The sequence below is a fragment of the Salvia hispanica genome, chromosome 6, assembly GCF_023119035.1.
Source record: "Salvia hispanica cultivar TCC Black 2014 chromosome 6, UniMelb_Shisp_WGS_1.0, whole genome shotgun sequence".
Lineage (NCBI taxonomy): Eukaryota > Viridiplantae > Streptophyta > Magnoliopsida > Lamiales > Lamiaceae > Salvia > Salvia hispanica.
The window spans coordinates 27,331,375-27,344,162 of NC_062970.1; the positions used below are offsets into that span (position 1 = coordinate 27,331,375).

Sequence of the window (12,788 nt, forward strand, 5' to 3'; positions counted from 1 at the left end):
GATGGAAGCAAGGCTGTGTGCATTGCATAAGTGAATGAAGTTGGTGATCACATGAGAGTGCAAGGAGCACGAAATATGGTATGAAAATTCAAATTGAAGAGACATGAAGGTAAATACAGAAACAGAAAATAAGGGATCATCAATACAATTGACAAACTAAATCAATCGAGATGCATAACAATGGAAGATAAGAGCAGCCACAGCGGTCGTCCTTGCCGACGGACGCCGTCCGTGCCGCTGGCAAGGCGACGCTGCTCGCCGCTACACGTTGTCGTCTGTGCCGCTAAGTAGGCTTACGTGGCGGGCTGCGATTAGCCAACGGCTTAGCCGTTGGCATTTTCGGTTTTTATTTATATATTTTTTTTAAAAAAATTGAAATTTAATATAAAAAAATCATTTTTAAATAAAAAAAAAAAAAGATTTTTCCACTTCCCAATAAATTATATCCGTTATCTACACAATTTTAATTTATTTTTCAAATTTTTTTCCCAAAAATTCACATTTTCATCTATAAATACCTCCACTTCAACACAAAAAAATTCCCACCACACTACACAATTCTCATCTATTCTCTCATCTAAATTCTCTCATCAATTCTCAATCTTTCACTCTTACAAAAACAATGTCCAGCTCCGACGATCACCCCTTCGACTCCCGCGGTTGGAACCACGAATGGTTCGGCTCACAACCATTCCCTAGTCCGGAAACGCAATTCAAAGCCCCTCTTCAAACCCAAGGTTCTCAAGTTCCGGGTGGCTACCGGCCTTACCCGGTGGACGACCAAGATGCCCCCAATGGGCGATACGAGTGGGCACCCAAATCCGGCTTGGGAGGGAGCGACAGCTCTACTCCTACTCCTACTTCTACTTCTCTTACTCGTGATACCCGCACCCCATACACTCCGACGGAGATGAGTCAGTTATTCAAAGCCTACCTGGCAGTCTCTGAAGATCCGGAGGTTGGCACGAACCAAAGCGAGGAAAGATTTTGGTTCCACGCCACTCGTATGTACAATGAAATTAGGCCAGGGGGAACAGGGGAACCATCTATCGCAATGATAGTATGGTGCGCAATTCCATCTTCAGAGCCAACGACACAATCTGTAAGTTCCAGGGGTATCACCTCCAGAAAGAGCGGTCGGCGGGGAGCGGCAAGAGCGAGCTCGACATCATCCCGCCTTGGCGACCTACCGATCCTTGAATTTCAAACCGTTCAAGTACATCATCTGTTGGCAGGAGGTGCACTTGAGAAGTATAGAAGCGGCGTAGTAACATCCTCCTCCAGCTCCTCCAGCAAACGGTCGAGGTCGGTAGTCTTATCCGACGGCGCCTGCGATGAGGTGGCTACCCAGCTTGTCGGAACTAACTTGGGTAGCCCCGACGCTGGCCCGAGCAGTTCCCGCCGGCCGCAAGGAAGGAAGAAGGCGACGGCCAACCGCCGTCGCGCCCCGACTCCATCCGCCCCCGATCCCTCTCCCGCTCTCTTTGTGCCACCTCAACCCCCGACCAACTCGTTGTGGACCCTCTTGGGTCAACTCAATATGGCCGATAGGTCTAACATGACTCCCGACCAATTTGCAACACATGTGGCAACAATACGGGGTCTCCGAAGAACATTGGAGATAGATGACCAGTCTTCCACGGGGGTATTTTTCAGTCTTTAATTATGTAATTTTTAATTTGTAGGATTTTACTTATGTGTTTTTTTATTTTCTAGGATTTTAATTATGTATTTTTATTTTTTAGGATTTCAATTACGCAATTTTTATTTTTTAGGATTTAATTATGTATTTTTTATATTTTAATGTATCTTTATATTGTAGAAATGTTTTTAGTAATTGAAGTATTTACATTGAATAATAGAATGGTGGGATCCATGAGCTTGTCCTTGCGGAAGAGCATGAATGTGGGTATTGTGCTTCCTGAAAATATCATAAGAATGGGAAGATGAACTTAAAGGTTATTTTCTTGTTAATTTTTGAAATTTTAAATTTAACAATGTGACTGTTAGACAAGCCTTTTGAGCTGATTAGTTGTGAACTGATTTTCTTCTTATATTTATAGATTTTTGTTGGCATTGACAAAAGATTAAAAAAGATTTGAATAAGTCTTTAAAGAATATTAATAAGATAAGAAAGATTTGAATAAGTGTTTAAAGAATATTAATAAGGTCACTATCGTGATTAATATTGATTTTAACATTTAATCTATATTATCAAATTCGGGCATCTTTTGAATTTGAATTTATTTTTTGTGTTTAAGATATTATATTCTATGTCCAGTATTTGAGCTTCTTGTTATCTCTATATGAATTATTTTCCAAATATATTATTGTTTGACCATATTTAATGCACTGAAATAAATCGAATTAGACTTGATTAGAACATTGTTTTTAGATAATGGCAATTCCGTCAAAGCAAGGACACTATTTTTAGACGGCCTCCTTGAAAGAAGACACCCCTCCAAAAAGTGGCGTCTGCCGCTTATAAGCAACAAGCACACGATATTCCTTAGTAAAAGGCGAAAGATTAGTTCGTTATCTGCTCGACGCGCAACTGCATGTTTACGACCAACATAGACACAATATGCTCAGTGTTAGTTGTATAGATTTAATGCACTGAAATAAATCGAATTAGACTTGATTAGAACATTTTTTTTAGATAATGGCAATTCCGTCAAAGCAAGGACACTATTTTTAGACGGACTCCTTGAAAGAAGACACCCCTCCAAAAAGTGGCGTATGCCGCTTATAAGCAACAAGCACACGATATTCCTTAGTAAAAGGCGAAAGATTAGTTCGTTATCTGCTCGACGCGCAACTGCATGTTTACGACCAACATAGACACAGCATGCTCAGTGTTACTTGTATAGATTTAATGCACTGAAATAAATCGAATTAGTCTTGATTAGAACTTTTTTTTAGATAATGGTAATTCCGTTAAAGCAAGGACACTATTTTTAGACGGCCTCCTTGAAAGAAGACACCCCTCCAAAAAGTGGCGTATGCCGCTTATAAGCAACAAGCACACGATATTCCTTAGTAAAAGGCGAAAGATTAGTTCGTTATCTGCTCGACGCGCAACTGCATGTTTACGACCAACACAGACACAGTATGCTCAGTGTTACTTGTATAGATTTAAAAAATAAATGAACATCAAAATCTCGTTCTTGGTTTAACCAGCAAACAATACTTATTTCGACATGATCCATTCAATGCTATCACAGTCTATTGTCAGCAGTTTTCTAAGATAGAAAGTGACTTCGAATCGATACTTCCAACAATCCGCTACAGATACTCTACACCTATATTGGTTGAGAATATCTATAACTTATTTCTACTAAAGTATCGACTGAAAGATCTCCTATAACCATCAGTGTACCGACATATCTACAATGTAAAAGAATGACTTATTTATTTTTTTATATCCAATTATCCATGTATTAAATTAATAAATAATAATATGTGATAAGTTATGTGATAAATTATTATTTTCATTAATTGTGGTATGTGGATAATAAAATTTGTAAATGCAAACAGCGGAAAACAAATACTATATCATAATGATTCTATTAGTAGTGTACTATTTATAAAAATTCGTACATGTCTTTGAGATGGTGGGAGAATATAGTATAATGCTAGTACCTGATGTGGCGTTCGGTTGCCATGACTAATTATTATGAGACAATCCATTTAAGATTAACTTTTGGAATTATTTTAATTGGAGGGGGAAGGGGTATGACTAATTATCATGAGACTATCCATCTAGGATTAAATTGTGGAGGACAATCTTATGAACCAAACATGATACATATTTAATTATGAGATTTAGTCTTATCAATCGAACACCCAACTTCGTAACTTTTTAAAGATAAAAGTCTAGGAGTACACAAATCATCGCCAATAAATTCTGTCGTCCACTGTGTGATTATATAATTGGAATTTGATGCCTAACGATTTAATTTTCTTTCTTTTCAGTAACTTTTTATTGGTATAAGTTAGAATATTTTAGTTTTCAACGTAATCAAATCAAATTCGAAATTTCCATTTTCAAAGTGCATAGATGCATTTGTATCTTCACGATTGGGTTTTATTGGCTGAGCAAGAAATCAATACCCATAAGTCCATTTAATGATTCATGATTGAGAAGCTAGTTATCACAATTCCCTGTTTAGAGTGAATAATATTTTGACTAGAGATGCTAGGAAAAATGATCAAACTAGGGATACATTGTGGAGGTGCATTACTATTTAAATAATCTTAATTTTGGTGGATATGGTTCATTTAATAACTACTATATCTTAAAATCGAACTCTGAGAATTATCTATTGATAGTTCAAAATATATTAATTGAACTAAAATATTTTATACTGACAACTGATATGGTTTGTACCATCAACTGATATATCAATTGAACTCGTTCACTCCAAATGAAAATTACTAAATCATTACATTTCAACTTAAAAGATACCCCGCGTAAAAAAAAATATCAATTCATTATAAAACTACAACTAATTTGTTTTGAATACTATCATTGTATTCATTAAAAAAATGTATCATATTGTGTGAAGTTAATATCGATTTGTGGATTGAGAACATATATGGAATATCACTATAGTTGTGGCACAAAATTTTCTAATTGTGAGCATGTGTATTAAAGAATTAAGGAATACAATGTGCAGCACTCCTAAGTCAAATTAGTCGATATGTCCGAGTGGTTAAGGAGACAGACTTGAAATCTATTGGGCTTCGCCCGCGCAGGTTCGAACCCTGCTGTCGACGACCTCATTTTTAATCCAATTTTGTTTGTTTCACATTTTATACAGTATTATGCATCTAACTAAGTCCAAATTTTCAATTACAATGAGGCTGCATATATAAGCTCGGTTTAAATTATGTATCAATTGATCACATATAGATATAAATCTATGCTTCCAGCAAGTAGATATCTTCATACAAAAACAAATCAATTTTATCAGTTCCGATTTCGCTTCAACACCGCATAGACGCCTAAAACGGTGACTAGCACTGCCCCGGCTGCAAGGCTGCCGGTGTATGATTGAGACGATGCATCGTGTTGAGTATACTGCATGCTTCTTGACTTGGACGCCCTCTGCAGTGTTCCCGAGTAGTCTAAATATAGCCTCAATCCCTGCCATCAACAATGTGGTGTTCATTAGGAGCAGTATATATTACTAAAAATACACTCTACAGTTTAGCTGCGTTGTCGCTAAATTATCTTTTTGTGACAAGGTGCTACCTTCCAGCCGAGTAGCCTTGCATGGTGCACGGCTGCAATGAGGTCGCTGTCGGATGCAAGGACGATTTTGTCCTTGTCTTCATCCTCGTACTGCCATAGATGAGAAATGTAACACACTATTTATTTTGATGAATTGATTAAATTTTCATTCGTTTGACCATCTTATTCTTCAAATAGTGAATGAAATGGGGTGCAAACTGCAAACCATATATCCCACATCGGAGAATGATTAAGAATTGCAAGCATATATAACAGCTACCCCAACTCGATTCATATGAGGCCTTTTGAGGAATACTCCAATATCAAAACCGTCACTTAAAGTAAACACCACTCGAGAAATGAAGAGTTTACCAGAATCTGTGGAAGGTTGTTGCGATTAATCTCAGCTCCAACTCTCTGAAGGATAGCCGTCATGAGTTCCGACATGTGGGAATCATCTGTAAGACGACGATCCGACTAGTTCACTTGCCATTAAGCCGAATCCTCTATACATCATCATGCAATCATTTTCTAGTTTTGAAAAACTCACCGGAAATGAACCTATGCATCCTTCCTTTCTTGTCTTGGATCTTGAAAGCGAAAACGTTGGCCGCTGAAGAATTTTGCTGAAAGAAGAGAGCAGTCTCACCTCCCTCAGATTGCAGCCTCATCGTCGAAGCCACACTTGCGAAAATCATAGGAAAAAATCAGCAACAGATAATCAATCCGCAAGAATGATACAACGCACCTACCTCCGGATCTCATCATCGTCCTCAGGGCCTAACGCCATCGCAGAGTCCCAGAAGCTCTGAATCATGCTGCTTGCACCTTCATTGTTAAATCCAGCACTACCAACCTAAAAATACGCAAAAGTGTCAAGTTCGTTGTAGTTTTTGGCAATAGTAAAATTCAAACCTGAGTCACGGCCGCATGAGTTATATTGAGCACATCAATCACAGTTACAAGCAGTCCATCTGTAGTAATGAGATTATTTAGTCTACAAACAATGTTAATTTTGGGTGATTAATTTGGATATTTACCTTTATCAACTACTATTAGGTGCATATACTTCCCATCATGCATGCTATGAAGAGCCTCAACTATAGTAGAATCAATTGATGAACATTCTGGATTTGCAGTCATCACCTATACCTCAAGAATAGCAACTCAAATTGCTAGTCGGTAAATCCAAATGTTGCGAAATATTTAAAGTCTTACCTGCTCAACTAGAGTGGTTTCTACCGGAAGATTGAGCGCGACGACTCTCCTCACTATATCTCTTGAACTAAGAGAAAATGCCAAGTACAAGAAAGAGTAAAATCCACATAGTTTATAATGCATATTCTATGTTAATTAATCTCATTATTAGCTCACGTTAGTATTCCTTGAGGTTTGTTATCGACTGATACGACAACGCAGCCTGCTCGTTGCTCCTGCATCCTTTTTGCAGCAGCTACCACCGTGTCAGTTGAGTCGACTGTAGCAATCCTAAACATCACAAAATAAGTAGAAAAATTATCTTTGTTACATATAGTATAAGACTGACATAAGGAATTAACAAATAGTACTACAAGTGAAGATATTACCTACTTTCTATTCTCAGAAATTATGGTAGACAAGGAGGGTTTAAAGCGCTCTCGAAGTGTGTCAACGAACGTGTTGGGAGCTGCAAATTGCAGAAGCAACATCAATAAAAAATCTCGTATCTCGTTGATGACATAGAAGAAGGACTAACCAGAGGCTGAGGGTCCCCATTGCTTCCCGACACCTTCAACAGCTGCTGCAATGGCCTTCCCCTTCTCAGCTGCACGCTCCAAGCGGGCAATGGCATCGTACAAGCATTTTGTAATGTCGAGCAGCGCAATCACCTCGCCATTTTCCACAACAGGTAAGTGCCTAAACTTTCCTGTCAACAAACATCAGGAGAAAGGAATATTGAGGCAGCATGATTTTGCAAATGGCAATGCATAGAGTAGCTAGCTACCTTGAACCATCTTTTGGAGGGCTTCGACAGCAAGAGTGTCGGAGAGGACAAAGACGGGGTTCTTGGTCATAACCTTGGAAGCCGGTGTTTCTTCCAAGTTGAGGTCTCGAGCGATGACCTTTTTAGCTATATCCTTCATTGACACAAACATTACGATTAAGAAAGGAAATAAGAAGAAACATTAATAACATTATAAACGAACGTTGATACCGTATCTGTGAGGATTCCGCAGAGCAATGCATTGGAATCAGTGAGCAACAATGCATCAACTCTTCTTGAAGCCATCCTCTGACAGATTTCTTTGATACTTGTAGTTTCAGGCACTGTCACAGCTCTCGACATACGCAGCCTCTTCACCGTCCTCTCCCCTGACAATGCCCTGTTTCTGTCAATCACAATACTTTAGTACTTTCACTAGCACTAAAACTATTGCTTCTCTTCAATTTGTAGCTAAAGCATAAAAAGTTGTAATGGGAGATGAAGAAAAAATTGAGTATATTCTAAACTTATTGCTAGGACCGTCAACAACACATTAATTTGATACTGTCTGATGTGGTACGTGTTTGCAATTATGAACACATAATTATTTCATCATTCACAAATTTTATAAATTGGCATTTTGTGGCAAAACACAAATAACATGCAAAAAGAGAAATAATTAGAGAAGATACATGGAGCGGGGAGTGGATAGGGAAAGAGATTGAGATCTGCGGTGAGAGGGAGAGCCCAAGAAGGCTCCGGTGCCTTCAGAGGCGGCGAGGGATTTCTTGCGGGGAGGTGGATGCATAGTCAAGGACGTCGACAAGGTTCTCTTGGTGGACGATGGCAATCCCCCTTGACTCGTCATCATTTACTCCGATTAACAACTCCTCCTGTATTGATTGATTAATAAAATCAAATTGAAAAAAGAAATAAAAAATGAAATCCGGATGCATGCATGCAAAATGGATTGAAATTACCAGGGGTGAGCAAGCTCTATTAACCGTGAAAATGGCTATTGCTACGAGCCAAAGAGGCAGGATTGATGTTGAATATTCCTTTTCTTTTATTTTCTCTTTTTTTTTTTTTCTGGGAAATTTGTTTTGTTTATGGGGTTGGAATTTGTTGGGATGGAGAAGGAATGGAGAAACTCAAGCCTTGGAATGATTTTTTCTTTCTTTGGGAGGGGCATGCATTGTTTTGTTTCTTCATGGATACAAAGGAGTAGGATTTTCTTTTTATTAAAACAATGATTTTTTCTTCTAAAACTCTGCTAAATAGAAATGTAGTACTCCACTACTTAACTTATTAAATGGAAGAATAAATCATTAATAACTAGTTGTACTAGTATAATATACATGTATGGAAATAGAAATGAAATTTTCATTTGCTAAAATAGTGAAATTGAAATATGAACAATAGTAGTAATACAGACAATTAATTATAAATGGGACAGTGATAATTAAAAGATGATCACAAGTAGCTTGTACAAGTTGTAGCTTGTAAAAGTAAATACTGTTAACAATTCATACCAAGTGTATCTAGTTAACTAACACTATCTTCATGTGCTAGAATTTATTATGAATATAGAATTTATAAACATATGGATAACATTTGATTTTAGTTATGGATTTTGCATATATATATATATATATATAGGGATGTATTCAGGTTAGAACGCTAAGTATAAGTAAAACTCAAAGCACTTGCAGTCCATTGGATCATATGATCTAATGGTTAGATTAATGCCACGTGTCATCTAATAATGTAGAATTTTAGACTAATAATGTAGCTCGGATAATAATGTAGCATTTTAGTTTAATAATGTAGCATTTTAGTTTAGAAATGTACAGTTTTAGTCTTACAATGTACATTTCTAGTCTAATAATGTACCTCGCCTAATAATGTAGATTTTTAGTATCATAATGTAACAAATCACAGCCATCCAATCTAATAATCCAAGGGCTGTGATTTGTGCTGTGTTTTACGCTAAGATGCTGTAAGGACCCTAACACACCCCTATATATATATATATATAGGGTCTTGTTAGGTTGAGATTTTTGGGCCTAATTGAGAACTAAGATGCATTTTCAGCCACTCATTAACAATTTTCGCGCAATATCAACTACTGAGACATTATGTCAACTAGGGGGTATAATTGTCATTTTCGCACGATGTCAACTACAGAGACATTATGTCAACTACGATGTCAACAACAAACGTTATTTATGTCAACTACGATGTCAACAACAAACTTTATTTATGTCAACTACGATATCAACAATAACATTTTACAAATAATTAATGTCAACAACAAATATTTTCATGTCAACGACGTATATTATTTATGTTCAACAACAACGTTTTACATATAATTCATGTCAACAACATTTTTCATAAAATTTATGCCAACACCCTATATAATTCATGTCAACCACAAACGTTATTATATCAACGAGCTATATAATTCATGCCAAAAATAAACATTTTCATGTCAACAATAATATTTTAGGCAATATCACAAACACCTTATCTACGCAACTTAAAAATTCCAGCAACACAATCAATTAAAAACTGCATCCATATATTTCACAAATTAATTGTAATTTGCTTTCGATTTTAGAGAAATCGAACCCACATAATTAACAAATGAATTCACAAATCAAATCAACCATTTTTTGCTTTCAAATTGAAGAGAAAACGAAGTAATTACTAATTGCAATTTTAGTCAACCGAAACAGAACGGACATATTGAGAATCGTGCTACAGGAGCAGCGGCGGCAGACGGCGCTCCTGGTGAGGAGTTACGATTCGAAGATCCAGTCTCTGCTGAAGCAGAGAGACGACGAGATCTCGAGAGCGGGGAGGAGGAAAATGGAGCTGGAGGAGTGTGTGAGGAGGATGGAGATGGAGAACGTGACGTGGCAGAGAGTGACGCAGGAGAGCGAGGCGATGGCGGTGTTGCTGAGGGCGCGGATGAAGGAGGCGGCGGCGGAGGACGCGACCAAAATTGCCTTCTTATTCGCGGTGAGGTCGGTGATTGAGACGGTCTGGAGCTCGTCGGAGGCGTCGAGGTAGGATAGGGTGGCATTGGGGAGCTTGTCACCAACGGAGATTGTGGCAGAGATTTTGGGGGCGGCGCTGGGATGGAAATCAGCGACAGTATTTGGGAAGGAGAGTGAGTACACAAGCTGAAGAATCCAATTTAAATATGAAATTACCATTCTACCCTTTCATAATTAATTAATCTAAAAATATTTTTTGTGTGGCAAAATCTGGACCACTCATTTAATAAAAATGAGTGACTGATATTGCATCTCATTTATCAATTACCCTACAAAATCTCAATTGATCATGGACCTATATATATATATATATATATATATATATATATATACTAAGGGCAGAGCTAAAGGAGTTGGGTTGGCCGACCCCACCGCCAGCTCCAGAGAAACGCCGTTCGGCGGAGCCGGCCGCCGACCACACACCATCCACAAGCATCGGGGTTGATTCTTTCATGTTTAGGAAGCATCGTGTTTATGATTTATTCTGAACTAAAGTCTGTATTTAGTCCTTTACATTATAGGTGAAAAAATATTATAAATTTTAGTATTAAATTGATTAGATTAATCTGACAAATTAAATTTATAATTAAGTCACTAATTTGGTCAAATCATGTTTGACCGTGAAGCTTAACGGAAAATGTTAACTTTAGACCAAAGCATATTATTTGAGACTAAAAGTTAACAAACATAATGCAAATGACCTAAGAGTTTTCTAGAGCAAATGTAAATACCAAATTTGGACTTTAGTCTTTATTCTACTAGGACTTCAAATTTTGAGCCTCAACTTCTTGATTACTCCATCCGTCCACAAAAAATAGATAAGTTTTACCATTTTTGGCCGTCTACCAAAATTAGACTAATTCTAAAAATGAAAAGTTTTAAACCAATACTAATCATACACATCATTCGAAATGTGAACTTACAATCTACTAACACTACTTCCACTATATTTTTCCTCATTCTCTCTTGTTTTACCAATTATGCATTAAAATTCGTGTCATTTATAACTTTGCCTATTTTTTTTTGAATGGAGGGTATATTAATTAAAAATTTCCCATACAAGTCTATGTCTCCCTAAACCCTATTTCTATATTCTGATCGAACTTCAAGTTTGGGCCTTGGTTTCTTGGTTATTAATTAAAATAGCCCACTATTCCATCCTCTTGGAGTAGTACTTAGTAGAATAAAAATAAATGAATTTTACCAATGTGAGGGTTCATTTGATTGGTATGATGGGGCTGGGTCAGATAAGGTTCTTTCAATCAGACTTTCCATGATTGTTGTTTAAAACCCAAATCTCATGTGAGGTTTGGTTGTCCTGATTCACAAGCTAATATAACTTATACGTGCTTTGATTCAGCTTATACAAACCTCTGATAGCAACTTCATTGGACAAACCTGTCCTCATTAAAATTGCTTATTGCAAACTTTGTCCTAAGCAACCTTATTTCATTTCAATCCCAAATTAAAACACCCGCCCACAAATTGAAGAGCGCGCCACTCCCAGATTGAATTTCACACAACACCGCCGCTGGGGATCGATAACCACAAATCAAATTCCGATAACGTACTTTGTGTGAATCTACACATGTTAGTTTTCTATTCATTAGTTTCGAGCATACCTCACTTCAGATAGGTGGATTATTTCGGTTTATGTCGTGTGTATTTGTCATCTGTGAAACCCTATCTGAAATTATGTTGTGTTTGATGTCATTGCAACCGGTAATTGAATGGTGTTTTGTTGCACAATGCAATAGTTTCATCATCTATGTAAACTCATTACTCATAATTCCAAACAGATGGGGAGTTAGATGTGTTATTTGAGATGAGATGTGTTATTTGAATAATTTTTTGAATGCAGTATTTGGGTTCAACTGTCATTACTCATTACTCATAATACCAATCAACTGTCAAGTTTTGTCGAAGATGAGGTGTGTTATTTGAATATTTTTTTTGGCTGCAGTATCTGGGTTGAATCTCTTCAAAGCTTGTTTTTTAAATGGCATCTCAAAAGATAGGAGATAGGAGTTAACGAGGAAGATGGTAGCCCTATACTAGATGGTAATGCTGTTTTACATTATATTTTGTTGGTCAAAACTTCACCCGCATCGATTGCTTGTTATTTTGTTAATGGGTTGCAATCCGGTTGCAGGCAGCAATGACTTGGGCACCACAAAGAATATGAAAACCGACGTGTCCAAGCGTATTTGGTCAGTTTACGAGGAAAAGATCCTTATGGCTACGTTGAAGGACTTGGCAGCGAACGAGTGGAGGGGAGATAATGATTACCGAGCAGGTTATCTAACACGTATCAAGGAGGCGATAAAGCGTGAATTTTCCAAAACGGACATCCTCCCTCACCCCCACATTTATTTGAAGATAACAACTTGGAAGAGGAATTGCGGGTCGCTTATGGTGATGCTTAACCACAATGGTATTGGCTTCAACTCGGATGGTAATTACGAAATTGAGTGTGATGATGACCAGTGGGCTCAATTTGTTAAGGTATGTGATACTTTCGTGT

The 12,788-nt window shown here is 37.4% G+C and overlaps 1 protein-coding gene and 4 non-coding genes across 5 annotated transcripts; 1 reads left to right on the plus strand and 4 right to left on the minus strand.

Moving 5' to 3' along the window:
• Positions 1-2,436: 2,436 nt before the first annotated feature.
• On the minus strand, positions 2,437-2,556 carry LOC125197709. Its single transcript, XR_007172235.1, has one exon. It is a non-coding gene; the product is annotated as a U5 spliceosomal RNA (small nuclear RNA).
• Positions 2,557-2,700: 144 nt separating this feature from the next.
• On the minus strand, positions 2,701-2,820 carry LOC125197708. Its single transcript, XR_007172234.1, has one exon. It is a non-coding gene; the product is annotated as a U5 spliceosomal RNA (small nuclear RNA).
• Positions 2,821-2,963: 143 nt separating this feature from the next.
• LOC125197705 lies at positions 2,964-3,083 on the minus strand. The gene has a single exon (XR_007172232.1). It is a non-coding gene; the product is annotated as a U5 spliceosomal RNA (small nuclear RNA).
• A 1,614-nt stretch (positions 3,084-4,697) lies between these two features.
• Positions 4,698-4,779, plus strand: TRNAS-UGA. The gene has a single exon. It is a non-coding gene; the product is annotated as a tRNA-Ser (tRNA).
• A 69-nt stretch (positions 4,780-4,848) lies between these two features.
• LOC125197407 (CBS domain-containing protein CBSCBSPB5-like) lies at positions 4,849-7,589 on the minus strand. The gene is made up of 13 exons (XM_048096144.1): positions 7,431-7,589; positions 7,221-7,353; positions 6,972-7,142; positions 6,827-6,902; positions 6,611-6,724; positions 6,455-6,521; positions 6,277-6,382; positions 6,152-6,210; positions 5,989-6,092; positions 5,787-5,920; positions 5,609-5,694; positions 5,258-5,347; positions 4,849-5,149 (listed from the first exon to the last, which is right to left on the minus strand). The coding sequence occupies exons 1-13, from the start codon at positions 7,560-7,562 to the stop codon at positions 4,973-4,975; spliced, it is 1,449 nt and encodes a 482-aa protein (XP_047952101.1). The 5' UTR covers positions 7,563-7,589; the 3' UTR covers positions 4,849-4,972.
• Between the last annotated feature and the right edge of the window lie 5,199 nt (positions 7,590-12,788).

Excerpts from the sequence above, each read along its gene's own strand:
- LOC125197407 (XM_048096144.1), bottom strand. The coding sequence starts at position 7,562 with ATGTCGAGAGCTGTGACAGTGCCTGAAACTACAAGTATCAAAGAAATC. Across the intron at positions 6,725-6,826 it reads ATAATTTCTGAGAATAGAAA|GATTGCTACAGTCGACTCAA; the intron begins GTAGGTAATATC and ends TGTGATGTTTAG. Across the intron at positions 6,522-6,610 it reads AAACCTCAAGGAATACTAAC|TTCAAGAGATATAGTGAGGA; the intron begins GTGAGCTAATAA and ends ATTTTCTCTTAG.